At 44.0% G+C, this 18,451-nt stretch overlaps 1 protein-coding gene across 1 annotated transcript in view; it reads left to right on the forward strand.

Moving 5' to 3' along the window:
- Positions 1–18,451, forward strand: part of LOC143989331 (ALK tyrosine kinase receptor-like) — a 318,070-nt gene that overhangs the window by 110,285 nt on the left and 189,334 nt on the right. The window contains exon 7 of the mRNA XM_077489419.1: positions 17,940–18,093. Within this exon, the coding sequence (XP_077345545.1) occupies positions 17,940–18,093 (154 nt within the window). The remainder of the gene's footprint in view (positions 1–17,939; positions 18,094–18,451) is intronic.

Raw genomic sequence — 18,451 nt, forward strand, 5'->3', positions numbered from 1 at the left:
TCTTGCCCGGAGTTCCACTTTAAAATCACAACGTGGAAAGATATACTTTGTTTCTGCGTGTTTTGCAATCAGTTCGCTGCGTTGCTTTCCCTCCGTTGACGAGCCGAGCGTCCATCCTGCGTGCACGGCGGCCCCTCCTCCAACACCTCAGAATAGATTGGTGACGGCTTATTAACTCCCCGTCCTGTTTTATTATTAATCGTTCGACATCTGCCGCCGCCGCCGCACAGTGCGCTGCGACTCCGGAGTCCCCCGCATTCACTCGCTTAGCCCATATGGCCAACGCATTAAATATTTATTAGGAAAGCGGCGGGAGCAGGACAGAGCGTAATGACTGCCGGTTTACAGCGGGACGCACCGCGACAATTAGCGTTCGATGTATCTCCGCGATGTGCATATGTTTATCTGGTGGCAGCGAGCTCCTGATGGATCGCCGCGCGGGTCGGTCACGCAGGAGCCCCCTTCGGCCTGTTTTACATTTCTTATTCGCCCGTAATTAATTATGTTTAGAGCGCAACGGGATGATCTGGTTATCGTAAAGTTGCAGCGGATGCGAGGCCGCGCCAGACTGTTTATACCGCGATCATCGCTCGGCTGGAAATGGATTTAAAATGCCGCGACGTAGATTATCGCTGCGGCCTGAACCCGAGCCACTTGTCTTTTCGCAGTTGGCTTTTTTAATTAGCTAGCGCGACAAATTGGAAGTTTGGTTAACGGGGATCGCCGGAGCGCAATTATTTGGTTAGTTTATGAAAAAGTGTTGCAATAACAAAAAATAAATAAAAAATACAAAAATTGTTATTATTATACCTTACCGGTCTATAAATGTGGTGGCTCCTTTAGTTTTCTTTTTGGATTTTGACCACTTTGCTTGACTTTAACAACCCCTGAAAAGCGACCCCACACCAAATGATTTGGACCAGTGCACAAAGCAAGGTCCATAAGGACATGGATGAGCGAGTTTGGGGGGTGGAGGAACTTGACTGGCCTGCACAGAGTCCTGACCTCCACCTTTGGGATGAATTTGAGCAGAGACGGCGAGCCAGGCCTTCTCGTCCAACATCATTGCCTGACCTCACAAATGCTCTTCTAGAAGAATGGTCAAACGTTCCCATAGACACACTCCTAAACCTTGTGGACGGCCTTCCCAGAAGAGTTGAAGCTGTTATAGCTGCAAAGGGCGGAGCCAACTCAATACTGAACCCTACGGGCTAAGACTGGGAAATACTTTTACTTTTAATATAGGGGCTGATTTACTAAGATGAATGAGCTGCGCCGGTTCATACCTCCATTTGTGCGCCAGGTAAATTTTCAAGTGAGCGTATGAACCGGCGCACGTATAAGCGCAACACATAATATGCCGGCGCAATTCATAGTAGCGAGCGCCGTATCATTAACAGTGCATTCACACAGGGGCAACGCGACTTCCAGCGCGACTTTGGGAGACAACTTGGACACGACTTGAGTGTGAATCACAGCGCGACTTGCGGCGACTTATGACGCGACTTTAAGTTGCCCCCAGGCCAGGTGACTTTAATTAAAAAAAAAAAAAAAGGCATGGGTTCCCCTCCAAGAGCATACCAGGCCCTTCAGGTCTGGCATGGATATTAAGGGGAACCCCGCGGCAAAAAAAAAATGGCGTGGGGGTCCCCCTCAAAATCCATACCAGGCCCTTCAGGTCTGGCATGGATTTTAAGGGGAACCCTGTGCCAAAAAAAATAAAAAAATGGAGTGGGGGTCCCCCTCAAAATCCATACCAGACCCTTTAGCCGAGCACGCAACCTGGCAGGCCACAGGAAAAGAGGGGTGGACGAGAGAGCACCCCCCTCCCACCTGAAACGTACCAGGCCACATGCACTCAACATTGGGAGGGTGCTTTGGGGTAGCGGCCCTACCAAAGCACCTTGTCCCCATGTTGATGAGGACAAGGGCCTCATCCCCACAATCCTGGCCGGTGGTTGTGGGGGTCTGCGGGCGGGGGGATTATCGGAATCTGGAAGCCCCCTTTAACAAGGGGACCCAGATCCCGCCCCCCCCCTGTGTGAAATGGTAAGGGGGTATAAAGGTACCCCTACCATTTCACCAAAAAAGTGACAAAGGTGTTAAAAAATGACAAGAGACAGTTTTTGAACAATTCCTTTAATAATGTCTTCTTTCGTCTTCTTTCTTCTGGTCTTCTTCCTTCTTCCTTTCTTTATCCTTCGGTTTCTTCATCTTCTTCCTCCATCTTCTTCTTCCTCCGATCCGCTTCTTCTTGCTCGGTATTCTCGTCCGGCATCTTCCTCCACGGCCTCTCTTCTTTGTTCTCAGGCCGCTCCACTCATTGGGAGGCTCCCGCTGTGTGACGCTTCTCTTCTTCTGACACTTATATAACGGAACCGTGCATCAGAGGGGGGTGGGGTCACCAGGAGGCCCGCCCTCCGTTATATAAGACCTGTTGGAAGAAGAGAAGCGTCACACAGCGGGAGCCTCCCATTGCGTGGAGGGGCCCGAGAGCCAAGAAGAGACGCCGTGGAGGAAGATGCCGGACGAGAACACCGGAGCAAGAAGAAGCGGATCGGAGGAAGAAGAAGATGGAGGAAGAAGATGAAGAAACCGAAGGATGAAGAAAGGAAGAAGGAAGAAGACCAGAAGAAAGAAGATGAAAGAAGACTTTAATAAAGGACTTGTCAAAGACCGTCTCCTGTCATTTTTAACACTTTTGTCACTTTTTTGGTGAAATGGTAGGGGTACGCTTATACCCCCTTACCATTTCACACAGGGGGGAGGCCAGGATCTGGGGGTCTCCTTGTTAAATTGGGTTTCCGCATTCCGATAAGCCCCCCGCCCGCAGACCCCCACAACCACTGGCCAGGGTTGTGGGGATGAGGCCCTTGTCCTCATCAACATGGGGACAAGGTGCTTTGGGGGGGGCACTACCCCAAAGCACCCTACCAATGTTGAGGGCATGTGGTCTGGTACGGTTCAGGAGGGGGGGCGGGCGCTCTCTCGTCCCCACCTCTTTTCCTGCGGCCTGCCAGGTTGCGTGCTCGGATAAGGGTCTTGCCTGGATTTTGAGGGGGACCCCCACGCCATTTTTTATTTATTTTTTTGGCACAGGGTTCCCCTTAATATCCATACCAGACCGGAAGGGCCTGATATGGAATTTCGGGGGACCCCCACGCATTTTTTTTTTTTTTCTTAATGCTAACATGACCTGTGTGCAAATAGCCAAGTCAAGTTGAGAGGTGCGCCTGTTCAACTTATGCAAATGAACCTACTTGACATTTACTAAGATTTTTTTCCGGCGCAGTGAACCAGAGCACTTGAACGGGGGCACAAATGCCATTTGCGCATGCGCAGTGCATAAAATGATCTCCCGCAGTTCCCAGTGTATTTGCAGGCTCAGCAGGCTTCCTCGGAGAAAGTTAATATCCCATCCTATTTTGGGCATATTTGTTACTTGGACAGTCATATCTATAATTCTTCACATCACCCCCATAATATTCGCACTTCCAGCTTCTTTTAATTCTGAGTTGAAGATGCCGTGCGCCGGGTGTATAGCGGCGCACAAATCGTGGCCGCCCCGAGCGCCGGCAACGTGATAGTAAATGGGGAATTTGCACTGTGTTACAGGCGTAAATGCTTTGTGAATACAAAAACGCCCGTTGCGCGTCGGCGTGCTCCGCTACTCATGGCGCAAATGCTTTGTAAATCGGCCCCATAGTGTAGCTTTTTGCTGCCCATGGATAGGTGGATGGTTTTAAATCAAAACTCCAGGGCCTCTCACAATAGCAACATCGGTCTTCTCTTCCTCGCCACAGCGCGGGTCAATGCTCATTAAATAATGCGGATGCAAAGCACCACTAGTGTATTTTGCATTTATTGGCAGCACACAAAGGTTACATTTACTTACCAAAATATATGTGTATCGGCTTCTCGACAAGCAACAAAGGTCAATAGCTTTTCTCTCCTGTCACTGCCTGACTGTCAGCGTGGTGACGTCACAGCCCCGCCTTCTGACGCGTTGCGGCTAATCAGGACTCACTCAAAGATGCTCCAACTGTGCTCACAGATGGACATATGGCTCTTGAATTTCTCACACTCAAGATGGGTGTAAAGGGGCATCCTGTATGGGGGCCTGGTGCACAGATATGCGCATGCGCATAGCATCGCTCATAAAAATGAGCAAAGGTGCCTTGCTAATAGAAACGAGCATGGACGCATTGCTCATAGGAATGCACATGCACGCACATGTGTGCCCAAAGTTTCTGGCACCAGACGGGCTATTTAACCTGCTTGCCAACCAGCCACCGCAGTTTTACAGCGACAGAATGGCCACTAGGGGCGTGCGCAGCATGTGCCCGGACCTGATCCCGATGGCCTCCCGCGATCGCTCGTGACGGAGCGGGAACCGGGATCTGTGTAAACCACACAGAATCCCGGTTCTTTCAGGGGAGAGGAGACAGATCGTGGGTTCACAGTATGTATGAACACCGATCTGTCTCCTCCTAGTCAGTCTCATCCCCCCCACAGTTAGAAACAGACCTAGGAAACACAGTTAACCCCTTGATCGCCCCCTAGTGTTAACCCCTTCCCTGCCAGTGACATTCATACATTAATCAGTGCATTTTTATAGCACCGATCGCTGGATAATTGTCAGTGGTTTCAAAAAAGTGTCCGATGTGTCCGCCATAATGTCGCAGCCCCGATAAAAATGTCAGATCGCCGCCATTACTAGTAAAAAAAAATAATAATAATAAAAATGCCATAAAACTATCCCCCTATTTTGTAGACGCTATAACTTTTGCGCAAACCACTCAATATACGCTTATTGCGATTTTTTGGGGGGATTTTTTTTACCAAAAATATGTAAAAGAATATGTATCGTCCTAAACTGAGGAAGAAATCGTTTTTTTTTTTTTAATAAACAATGTGGGATATTTATTATAGTAAAAAGTCAAAGATAGGGTTTCTTTTTTTCAAAATTGTCGGTCTTCTTTTGTTTATGGCGCAAAAAATAAAAACCGCAGAGGCGATCAAATACCACCAAAAGAAAGCTCTATTTGTGGGAAAAAAAGGATGTCAATTTTGTTTGGGTATAGCGTCGCACGTCCGCGCAATTGTCAGTTAAAGCGACGCAGTGCCGATTTGCAAAAAAATGGCCTGGTCATTGAGCAGCCAAATCTTACGTGGGCTGAAGTGGTTAAGGAACGATCTCGCTCACTGTCTGTGCTGACTGGTCCTGAGAGTAATCCTGTATCTTATTTCTGATGATGACCCGGCTTGTTACTGACCTGATCCTGGATTCTGCTTGTACCTCTACCCACCTGTTTCTGACTTTGGATTTGTTCCTGACCACGCTTCCACCTACGCCTCTGTACCTCTTGGCCTGCCTGCTACTGACCTTGGCTACCTCTGTGACCTAGCTCCAGCTTCCGACTTGACCTCATACCATTTTTGAGTGTCTGCTTCAGCTGTCCTTCATAAATGCTCCAGTAATTGCAGTGCGTTCCTGCCTAAAACCTGCTGAGAGCCTCAACAAGCCACGCTACCAGAACCTGCAGCACATGCGGAGTGCCCCTTTAACCTCAGCTTGTCCAGCGTGCATCACATCTGCTCCTGGCCTGAAGTCATGCCGGACTTCTCAAGCCTGTATCTCCCGCTGCAAATTCTGCTATCAACACCTCGTGTTCATCCTGTCCCTTGGCACCATCTGTTCCACCTTTAGGGAGGCCTGGGCTGGAGATACAAGAGAGGCCAACCTCACCAATTCAGTCTCCTACCAGGTACATGACAGATGGTCTCATATGCTGGAAGGAAGAAGGAGAAGCACACGGTAGCACTTAGTAAGAGGGCCCCTCGCGGGCTCGCTTTGCTCGCCACGCTTCGGAATTTTTTATTCTAACTATTTGTCCACTTGGATGGTGGGGCTTGAACCTGGACCAGGCGCCGTTCATCTTCGGGGTCTCCTTGTCCAGGCACAGTACAGGGCGGACACTATGCGATGGGCGACAGTATTCGATACAACACCGGCATGCTGACGCCACCACGATGTGCAATGCCCCGCCCCAACGCACCTCACTCTAAAGAACCTTCCCCAGAGGAAAGCCAGAGTCACGGTGAAGGCAACAAATGCAATGTATCATCAAATTGTTCACAATGCAACAACACAACCATCGATGGCCAGTGCGGATAGATATACTGCAATACATTCCTGCCTGCGTTGGAATCCTTATACTAGGGTGGAGTGCTCAGTTGATTAAGATGGCGGCCAAAGGGCCTCTTACCACTGATAGAGTTGATCTTTGGTTCCAAGAAGTCCACATTGTTTTATAGCACTTGTAAGAATAACTGTCCCGTTAGTTCTGGAACCGCCATCTCTTTCTCAAGTTCAAGGGATGACTCTACCATTTCATTTCTCAGTCTCTTTTTGCATTAGCTCCCCCACTGCCTCCATTGGGACCTACTCCTCTCAGACTAGTACTACAGGCAAAGGGTCTATCGGTTTACCAGTCAACATGTTTAGTTAGCTGGTCTATCTGATGAAACTTGTATCTTTCCCTTCTTAGGACAGACACAATGGGACTCGGAGGACGGTAGGCTTCCCCTGTTTGAACAGTGGAGTTTGAATACTTAAGTAAGCATCTCTACTGATATCTTCATGTTGATGGGAGAGTCTGTATTTGAAAGATCATGTGCCCCCTCCTTTTTTCTTGCATCATTTCATGAGTAAAGTCTAATAAATGTCATCTGTCACTAAGCTGGCCTTTTTATCCGATGCCCTATGAATGCTATCTACATCTTCTGCAAGCTTCTGGACTCAGAAAAACCCACTGAACATAGCGTACACCTGCACAACGTTATCAAATCACAAAAACTGGAAGGTTCTCGGTTGGATGAGCTTGTGACTTCTCTCCAGGTTGCAACAAGTTGTGGAGGAGTTGCCACTTCCATTGTTCAAGGCATCTGCATCTTCAGAGTGGCCATCTAGGAATGAAAGATCCACTGCAATCATTTGTCTAATACCATCCAACATTCTGTCTGTTCTTCACACAACCTGGTGGCAGTGACTGAGTCCATGATGGATACTTGACTCCTCCATGTAGTCATTACCCTGCTAAAGGGTCAGAGGGAATCCCGGATGAGCCCCCTATTGTACCGCTACCCCCTGGAGAAGCTGCTGGATGTATCGGGCTCTTCTGTGCACTGAACCCAAGTGATACTAACACACCTTTAACTTTTTAGAATGGGTTGTATCGAAGAAAATAAAAAGCCCTGTGAAAGAAATGAGTTAGGCAACAAATGCAATGATGTTTTGAATAGTTTACAATGTGAAAACACACTGGCATAAAGATTTATCATTGCTTCTTTCCTTGATTTCTTCTTTCTTCTGCCTTCCTGTTGTTCCTTCATTCCTTCCTTCCTTTCTCCAACTCCACATTCCTCCCACCCTTTCCTTTTCCTTTCTCCTTTCCCTTTCCTTTCCCTTTCCCTTTTCTTTTCCATTTGCTTTCCCTTTCCTTTCCTCCTCCCATTCATCTTGCCTTCCTCCTGCCCTACCTTTTCCTTTCCCTTTCCTTTCCCTTTTCTTTTCCATTTCCTTTCCCTTTCCTTTCCTCTTTCCATTCATCTTATCTTCCTCCTGCCCTAACTTTTCCTTTCCCTTTCCCTTTTCTTTTCAATTTCCTTCTCTTTCCTTTCCTCCTCCCATTCATCTTGCCTTCCTCCTGCCCTACCTTTTCTTTTCCATTTCCTTTCCCTTTCCTTTTCTCCTCCCATTCATCTTGCCTTCCTCCTACCCAACCTTTTCCTTTCCCTTTCCTTTTCTTTTCCATTTCCTTTCCCTTTCATTTCCTCCTCCCATTCATCTTGCCTTCCTCCTGCCCTACCTTTTCCTTTCCCTTTTCCTTTCCTTTCCCTTTTCCTTTCCCTTTTCTTTTCCATTTCCTTTCCTTTCCTCCTCCCATTCATCTTGGGTTCCTCCTGCCCTACCTTTCTCTTTCCTTTCTCCCACCCACCATTGCCTCCTTTTTTTCTATCCTTTCTTCCTTCGTTTCTGCCTGTCCTTGCTTTCATCTTTCCTTTATGACACATTGTATTTCTTCCATCCTCTAGTCTTTAGTTTTTTCTTCCTTCCTGTCTTCCTCCTGCCCTTGCTTTCTCTTTTCTTTCTCCCACCCTTTTCTTCTGTTTTTTTTTTCCTTTTCATTTTTCCTTTTCCCTTTTCTTTTTCTTTTATTTTTTTTTTATTTTTTCTTCCAAGTGGAAGATAATTCTATTGCTGCATTGGGGGGGGGGGAGGGCTCGGGTGGAGCTGAAGTCATTTTCAATCTGTAAATTCACTTTAGAAAAATAAATTGAAAAAAAGATATAAAATCGCAATTTTATAAAGTTTTAATCTTTATTGTAAAATTAAATTGACCAGAAACAATTAGCGTTTCCTTTTACCTTGGGCGTAATCCATTACAGATCTCTGTGTGGGGGGGGGGGGGGGGGGGGGGGCTGAGCTGAAGAAGGTCTGATGGGACAAAGAAACAGATTTTCTTCCTTTTATTTTTGCTCCTCTGTGATGGGGATCAGCAGGGCCGGCGCCACATTTTGGTGGAATTATCAGGATCTTGTCTAGAATTAATGAAGAACTTTTTTTTTCTAGTAGTGATGCTCCTCGGGGCAGAGATAGAGATGGATATTAATCCTTAATTAACATGATGTCAAATCTTCAGCCTGAGATCACTCAGCCGTATAATTCAGACACAGGTACCTGGCTTCCGTCCAATGGCTGATGAGTGACAAGTCCTACTGTGCCATCAGCCCCCCCCCGGAGGTTAATCAGCAATTAAAGAGATCAAACACAGTATATCAGGAGCGTTAGCTAGAGGAAGGAGCAGAATCCTCCAGGAGAGGAAAGATATAGAGGAAGGAGCAGAGTCCTCCAGGAGAGGAGAGTATTTCAGGAGAGGAGAGTTACAGAGGAAGGAGCAGAGTCCTCCAGCAGTGCAGAGTATTTCAGGAGAGGAGAGTTATAGAGAAAGGAGCAGAGCCCTCCAGCAGTGCAGAGTATTTCAGGAGAGGAGAGTTATAGAGGAAGGAGCAGAATCCTCCAGGAGAGGAGAGATATAGAGGAAGGAGCAGAGTCCTTCAGGAGAGGAGAGATATAGAGGAAGGAGCAGAGTCCTCCAGGAGAGGAGAGTATTTCAGGAGAGGAGAGTTATAGGGGAAGGAGCAGAGTCCTCCAGGAGAGGAGAGTATTTTAGGAGAGGAGAGTCTTCCAGGAGAGCAGAGTATTTCAAGAAAGGTGAGTTAGAGGAAGGAGCAGAGTCCTCAAGCAGAGCCGAGTATTTCAGGAGAGGAGAGTTATAGAGGAAGGAGCAGAATCCTCCAGGAGAGGAGAGATATAGAGGAAGGAGCAGAGTCATCCAGCAGTGCAGAGTATTTCAGGAGAGGAGAGTTATAGAGGAAGGAGCAGAGTCCTCCAGGAGAGCAGAGTATTTCAGGAGAGGAGAGTTATAGAGGAAGGAGCAGAATCCTCCAGGAGAGGAGAGTATTTCAGGAGAGGAGAGTTATAGAGGAAGGAGCAGAGTCCTCCAGCAGAGCAGAGTATTTCAGGAGAGGAGAGTTATAGAGGAAGGAGCAGAATCCTCCAGGAGAGGAGAGTATTTCAGGAGAGGAGAGTTATAGAGGAAGGAGCAGAGTCCTCCAGCAGAGCAGAGTATTTCAGGAGAGGAGAGTTATAGAGGAAGGAGCAGAGTCCTCCAGGAGAGGAGAGTATTTCAGGAGAGGAGAGTTATAGAGGAAGGAGCAGAGTCCTCCAGGGGGTGGAGAGTATTTCAGGAAAGGAGAGTTATAGAGGAAGGAGCAGAGTCCTCCAGGAGAGGAGAGATATAGAGGAAGGAGCAGAGTCATCCAGCAGAGCCGAGTATTTCAGGAGAGGAGAGTTATAGAGGAAGGAGCAGAGTCCTCCAGCAGTGCAGAGTATTTCAGGTACCCACCCGAAGTACCAGTCAGCAGTACCCACCAGAAGTACCAGCCAGATGTACCCACCAGAAGTACCAGCCAGCAGTAGTGGAAGTGAAGATGGAGGTCAGCTGAGGTGCGGGTAAACCACAGTGCATCAGTGTGAAAGCAGCCTTAGACCCTTTCATACGATCGGCCTGATCGGGTCCACCTGTCCGTTTTTCATACGCACCCTCGATTCACCTCTATAGCGTGGCAGATGTAAACGGACTTGTGTAATTTTACACCCACCAAGCTCCAATCCGATCTGCTTAAAAAAAACAGAAGGGGGTCCGTCCCCTCCTGTATGGGCAAATAGGACTGGAGGGCCCATAGACTAGAGCGGTCTGTGTCCGTGTCTGCTCTGCATATGCAGAGAGGACACAGACCGCCCGCTGCGCTCCTTGTGGCCCGCGGCCAGTTACCAAGTCGCTAAAGTGGCCCTCGCTCCTCAAAAGGTTGGGCATCCCGCGATCCCAAGATGGTTTCTACGTGATGGGATTAGCGTTGTGTCAACTTTACTTCGCTGTCCAACCATTGTGTGATGTTTTGGGTAATATTTGAATTTTTTTTGTTCATGTGGCGACTGACCTACTTTTGAAGTGCATAAAAACGTGTTTTTCTGTTCAATAAACGGTCATTCCTTTTGGAATTTACCTCCACATCTTGCCTGTGTACGACGCTTGGAGTAAAGCACTGGTATTGGTCTGCTGGAAGGGTTTGGAGTGCAGGAGGCACGGTTTGGAAATCGGGGGTGCCAGCTGGCTCCTCAGAGCACTCCATTAGCTTCACTGGAGGGTAGGTGAGACATCAGGGGTCTTTTAGACCCCCCCCCAATGTTTCATTAAAGATGTTACGGTCTTCCCGACTTCCAAGGGCCTAATTTTGACCCCTAGAGCCAGGGAGAACTGACATTCCTCCTCGGGGTGCAGGTTACCAGGCATAGTGGATGTAGTACACGGTGGAAAGATTGGGCACCAGCCACTTTTTGTAAAAATGAACAAAGAGAGATTTGTAGAGGTGGGGGGGTCAGCCTGTCAGCACTCAGACCATACGCCGCACACTGCATCAAATTGGTCTGCATGACTGTCGTCCCAGAAGGAAGCCTCTTCTAAAGATGATGCACAAGAAAGACCGCAAACAGTTTGCTGAAGACAAGCAGACTAAGGACATGGATTACTGGAACCATGTCCTGTGGTCTGATGAGACCAAGATAAAGGTATTTGGTGTCAGATGGTGACAAGCGTGTGTGGGGGCAACCAGGTGAGGAGGACAAAGACAAGTGTGTCTTGTCTACAGTCAGGCATGGTGGTGGGGGTGTCATGGTCTGGGGCTGCATGAGTGCTGCCGGCACTGGGGGGGCTACAGATCATTGAGGGGACCATGAATGCCAACATGTACTGTGACATACTGAAGCAGAGCATGATCCCCTCCCTTCGGAGACTGGACCGCAGGGCAGTATTCCAACATGATAACCCCCCCAAACACACCTCCAACACCACCACTGCCTTGCTAAAGAAGCTGAGGGTAAAGGTGATGGACTGGCCAAGCATGTCTCCAGACCTAAACCCTATTGATCATCTGTGGGACATCCTCAAGGGGAAGGTGGAGGAGCGCAAGGTCTCCAACATCCACCAGCTCCGTGATGTCATCATGGGGGAGGGGAAGAGGACTCCAGTGGTGACCTGTGAAGCTCTGGTGACCTCCATGCCCAAGAGGGTGAAGGCAGTGCTGGAAAATAATGGCGGCCACAGAAAACATTGACACTTTGGGCCCAATTTGGAGATTTTCACTTAGGGGTGTACTGACTTTTGTTGCCAGCGGTTTAGACATTAATGGCTGTGTGTTGAGTTATTTTGAGGGGACAGGAAATTTACACTGTTATACAAGCTGTACACTCACTACTTTACATTGTAGACAAGTGTCATTTCTGCAGTGTTGTCACATGAAAAGATGGAAGAAAAGATTTACACAAATGTGAGGGGTGTACTTATTTCTGTGAGGTATTGCTGTAGGTGAATAAAAACTATTACTATTTTATTCTCCAGGGTGTCTGCTTTCAGAAAGTATATACTGTAATCTTCAAGCCAAAAAGTTATATATGTATATATGTATGTATAAATATATTATTTTTATTTTTTAATTATATATATATATATAAAATATATCTCTTTACATCTTTTTTAAAAATACATACATATATTTATATATATATATATATATATATATATATATATATATATATTTAAAAAATAAAATATATTAAATGAATTAAATAAAATATATATTAAATACCCCCATTAACCCTTTCTTTGCTAGAGTTGTTTTGGGTTTTGTCTTGTTTTCACGCGTAAAAAGAAAAAAAATAATAATAAGATATATATATATATATATATATATATATATATATATATATATATATATATATAAAATATATCTCTTTACATCTTTTTTTAAAATACATATATATATATATATATATATATATATATATATATATATATCTTATTATTATTTTATTTTCTTTTTACGCGTGAAAACAAGAAAAACCCCAAAACAGCTCTAGCAAAGAAAGGGTTAATGGGGGTATTTAATATATTTAATAGACCAAAGGGAGGGAATACGAGAAGCTGATTGGTTGGGTTTATATACATTGTAACCTGTTATATAATATTGTTTCTTCTCATATTTAGGAATTGCGCTCCGCGGTTTTGCTTCATTTCTAGAATTGATATTAATGGATTTTACCCTCTAAGTAGAACCCAATTTACAGAAGAGGAAGATTAGGCCGGTGCCTAGAGGTGCCAGTGCTGGAGGGGCCCCCCGATGCCGCAGAGCAGTCACAGCCACCATCTGCTGCATTGCCTGGCCGGCCCATGGTGCTTCCCCACCATCTGTCACCGGCAATCTCATTACCCGTCTCTAGTCCATTGTTTACCAGAAAGAATTTTATCTCGTTTTCATGATTCGCTCTTCTAGGTTTTTATTTATTGTATTAAATCTGAATTCCGGCCCCATAAAAGAGACACACATAATGCAGCTCCTAATTCATTACTACATTGTTACATTTCTATTTTAAACACAAGCAGTAGGAAAAGCCTGAATGCCACCTGGTATCAGCTTTCTTGCAGTCCCTGTACAGCAGAGCTCAGGCTGGGAGAAGAAGAAGCAGCACAAGGAGCCAGTCAGTTTATTTTGCTGATAGGAGGAGAGATCAGAGTGACAGAAAGCTCACCACTGTGCTGCATCTCCTTTCACTGTCCAGTCACAGACTGGGGATGGGTCAGGGGCAACCTGGGCTCAGAGGATGGTGGTTAAATGATGCTGGCTGTCAGTATGAGGATAGAAAAAAATGTATTGCAGGGGAAATCTCTGGATTGAAGGTGGATAATTGCAGCAAACATTGGTTTGGTTACATTTTTTTAATGCATTATATATAGAGCTCATATGTAAATGTTTTATTTTTATTTTTAATTGGCTATTTTTTTTTTTATTTTTGTAAGGGGCAATTCATTATTATTTTTTATTTTTACTTTATTGGGCTATTAATTATTTAATTTATTTGTTTTATTTCAATGGGCTATTCATTATTATTTTAAGGGGCTTTTCATTATTATTATTATTATTATTATTATTATTATTATTTCATTTTAATGGGCTATTCATTTTTTGAATTCATTTTTTTTACTTCATTGGTCTATTTATTATTTTATTTATTTTGTCTTTTATGCCAATGGGCTATATTTTTTTTTACATTTCAATGGGCTATTCATTATTATTTTTAAGGGGCTTTTCATTATTATTATTATTATTATTATTATTATTATTATTATTTATTCATTTTAATGTACTATTAATTTTTTAATTATTTATTTATTTGTTTTATTTCAATGGGCTTTTTTTTTTTTACATTTCAATGGGCTATTCATTATTATTTTAAGCAGTTTATTATTATTATTATTATTAATATTATTATTATTATTTATTCATTTTAATGGGCTATTCATTTTTTTTTTTTTACTTCATTGGGCTATTCATTATTTTATTTATTTATTTGTTTTATGTCAATGGTCTAATTTTTTTTTTATTTCAATGGGCTATTCATTATTAGTTTTTAAGGGACTTATTATTATTATTATTATTATTATTATTATTATTATTATTATTTTTTATTTTTACTTTATTGGGCTATTAATTATTTAATTTATTTGTTTTATTTCAGGGCTATTCATTATTATTTTAAGGGGCTTTTCATTATTATTATTATTATTATTATTATTATTATTATTATTATTATTATTTCATTTTAATGGGCTATTCATTTTTTTTATTCATTTTTTTTTTTTACTTCATTGGTCTATTCATTATTTTATTTATTTTGTCTTTTATGCCAATGGGCTATATATTTTTTTACATTTCAATGGGCTATTCATTATTATTATTTATTAATTTTAATGTACTATTAATTTTTTAATTAATTATTTATTTATTTGTTTTATTTCAATGGGCTTTTTTTTTTTTTACATTTCAATGGGCTATTCATTATTATTATTAAGCAGTTTTTATTATTATTATTATTATTATTATTATTATTATTTATTCATTTTAATGGGCTATTCATTTTTTTTTTTACTTCATTGGGCTATTCATTATTTTATTTATTTATTTGTTTTATGTCAATGGTCTAATTTTTTTTTTTATTTCAATGGGCTATTCATTATTAGTTTTTAAGGGACTTATTATTATTATTATTATTTATTCATTTTAAGGGGCTATTCATTTTTAGTTTTTTTACTTTATTGGGCTATTCGTTATTTTATTTATTTATTTGTTTTATGTCAATGGGCTATTTTTATTTAATTTTTTTACATTTCAATGGGCTATTCATTATTATTTTTAAGGAGCTTTTCATTATTATTATTATTATTTATTAATTTTAATGGGCTATTCATTTTTTTTTTTTTACTTTATTGGGCTGTTCATTATTTTATTTATTTGTTTTATGGCAATGGGCTATTTTTTATTTACATTTCAATGGGCTAATCATTATTATTTTTAGGGGGCTTTTCATTATTATTATTATTATTATTATTTTATTTTTATTTTTATTTATTAATTTTTTTTTCTTTTCTTTTTTTTTTTATTTACTGGATTTTGACATTTTTTTTTTTTTACATTTATTTTATTGAAATATTCATTTTTATCTCGTTATTTTGGGCAAGAACTTCTGCTGCTTTGTGTTTTTTGTTTTTTTTTGTTTTTTGTTTATTGTTTTTTGTTTTGTTTTTGTGGCAAACTTCTCCTACACCTTGGGAGTCTATTTAAAAATAAATAATATATAAAAAAAAATTTAAGTGTGTAAACAAATAAGTAAATTAATAAATAAATTGCTGTGCAGACAGGGATTATCGGGGATTTTTGTGACGGCTGCGGAATGCTGACAACACATAGTATGTTTGCAACTTGAGTGGTGTCAGCCCTGCCAACTGCCTTTTGCTGCTCTCAGACTCGTCTCCCACTCTCAGAGTCCGTTCACACAGGGGCAACTCAGGATCCGACTTCAGCTTGCCCCTAGTCGCCTCAGGTCGCGCTACATGTAAAAATCAATGTAAGTGAATGAGAGCCGTCTTAATGCACCCTACTGATGTCGCTCCGACTTCAGAAAAGGTTCCTGTACTACTTCTATCCGACTTCTAGGCGACCGGCACCCATTGATTTCAATGGAAGTCGCCTCCAAGTCGGATCTCCGTCTATACGGAGGCGACTCTCACAGAATTATCAGCTCTCGAGAGGAAACTCCACGCCAAATTTATTTTAAAAATTTGGCGTGGGTTCCCCCTCCGAGAGCATACCAGGCCCTTAGGTCTGGTATGGATTTTAAGGGGAACCCATTACGCCGAAAAAAAGGTGTGGGTGTCCCCCCCCAGATCCATACCAGACCTTTATCCGAGCACGCTACCCAGCCGGCCAGGAAAGGGGGTGGGGACGAGCGAGCGGCACCCCCCTCCTAAGCCGCACCAGGCCGCGTGCCCTCAACTGGGGGGGTGCCTTGGGGAAGGGGGGCCAAGCACCCCCCCCACGCCAAAACACCTTGTCCCCATGTTGATGAGGACAAGGGCCTCTTCCCGACAACCCTGGCCGTTGGTTGTCGGGGTCTGCGGGCAGGGGGCTTATCGGAATCCAGGAGCCCCCTTTAATAAGGGGGCCCCGGATCCCGGCCACCCACCCTATGTGAATGAGTATGGGGTACAATGTACCCCTACCCATTCACCTGTAAAAAAAAAAAAAACACAACACACAAGGTTTAAAATAGTTTATTGCACAGCTCTGGGGGTCTTCTTCCATCTTCGGGGGTCTTCTCGCCCGACTCCTCTGCTAGCTCTTTTACTAGCGGAGGAGCCCGGCTTTCTTCTTCACCGCCGCCCTCTTCTTCCGACTTCGGGGGTCTTGTCCCCCTCTTCGGTTCTTCTTGCCAGGCAACCCCACCTTCTTCCAGCTCTTTTACAAGCAGTGGCCCGGTCTTCTGTGGCCGCTGTCTTCTGGCCTCTCTGTTCTTCTTCTCTTCTTCTCTTCTCTTCTTGAGTTGCGGCCTCGTCGCTGTCTCTGCTCACAATGACAGGGACGCAGCGTGAGGCGACTTATATAATATAGGGACATTGCTGGATGATGTCACAGTCCCAGCTGTGGGCGGGGACATCATCCAGCAATGTCCCTATATAAGTTGCCGCACGCCGCATCCCTGACGTTTTTTAGCAGAGACAGCGACGAGGCAACAGCTCAAGAAGAGAAGAAGAGAAGAACAGAAGGCCAGAAGGCGGCGGCAACAGAAGACCGGGCCACTGCTTGTAAAAGAGTTAGAAGAAGGTGCGGTGGCCCGGCAAGAAGAACTGAAGAGGGGGACAAGACCCCCGAAGTCGGAAGAAGAGGGCAGCGGCGAAGAAGAAAGCCGGTCTCCTCCGCTAGTAAAAGAGCTAGCAGAAGATAGCGGAGGAGTCCGGCGAGAAGACCCCCGAAGACGGAAGAAGACCCCCGGATCTGTGCAATAAACTATTTTAACCCTTGTGTGTTGTTTTTTTTTTTTTACATTTTTTCACAGGTGAATTGGTAGGGGTACATTGTACCCCATACTCATTCACATAGGGTGGGGGGCCAGGATCCGGGGGCCCCCTTATTAAAGGGGGCTCACAGATTCCGATAAGTCCCCCGCCCACAGACCCCGACAACCAACGGCCAGGGTTGTCAGGAAGAGGCCCTTGTCCTCAACAACAAGGGGACAAGGTGCTTTGTCCCCCCTCCCCCAAGGCACCCCCCCATGTGCCGCTCGCTCGTCCCCACCCCCTTTCCTGGCCGGCCGGGTAGCGTGCTCGGATAAGGGTCTGGTATGGATCTGGGCGGGACCCCCACGCCGTTTTTTCACCGTAGGGGGTTCCCCTTAAAATCCATACCAGACCTAAGGGCCTGGTATGCTCTCGGAGGGGGAACCCACGCCAATTTTTTTAAATAAATTTGGCGTGGAGTTCCCCCTTGAGAGCTCCTTCTCTGATTGGCCACTGCAAAAGTCGCCTGGCCTGGGGCGACTTAAAGTCGTGTTGATAAGTCGCCCCAAGTCGTGTTGATAAGTCGTGTCCAAGTTACCTCCAAAAGTCGTGTTGAAATTCGTGTTGCCCCTGTGTGAACGGACCCTCACAATTCAAGCGAATCGTTTTGTAGTTCAGGATAAGAATTAGGAGGGCCAAATAATACAGATAACACAGGAAGTGTGAAGAGGGCGGCTCTGCAGTTCTGGCAGGATCTACAGATCTAGATCTGCTGTACTGCAGCGATCGGCTCCTGCTTAGGCCGGCCGATGAGACCACGCCTACCTCCCAAACAGTCCTGATTGGCCTCTATCAATCACTGGATTCTGCCCGCTCCATGAAATGGTGACCCCAATGTAACGCGGGGGGGTGTTCCTTGTCTTGCAGGTTATTGGTTGTTCACAACGTGCGGAGCCAGCGGTCCTCATGGGCCGAGTCAGAAGCTCTGCGACGAATCCTACGAGAACTTCAGTGTGATTGTCGGGACGGCGACACAGAGAGGCGTACAGATCTGGCGGGTCCCCGAAACCAACCGATACAGGTGAGGCTTGTGGCTGTTTAATTTTTTACATGCTGTATTTTTAAATACATATAAATATATAAAGTACACACAATATAAATAAATACAATATATAGATAGATAAATAAATACACAATATATAAAAATAAATACAACAGATAGATAAATAAATAGATCGACAATACAAAACATATATAAAATAAAAACACAATGAATATAAATAAATGCAATATATAGATAAATAAATAAATACACAATACACAAAATATAAAAATAAATACAAAAGATAGATAAATAAATAGATAGGCAACACAAAATATATATAAATAAAAACACAATGAATATAAATAAATACAATATATAGATAAATACACAATAC

The sequence above is a fragment of the Lithobates pipiens genome, unplaced genomic scaffold (assembly GCF_037356315.1).
Source record: "Lithobates pipiens isolate NorthernLeopardFrog02 unplaced genomic scaffold, aLitPip1_a1.2 Scaffold_18, whole genome shotgun sequence".
NCBI lineage: Eukaryota > Metazoa > Chordata > Amphibia > Anura > Ranidae > Lithobates > Lithobates pipiens.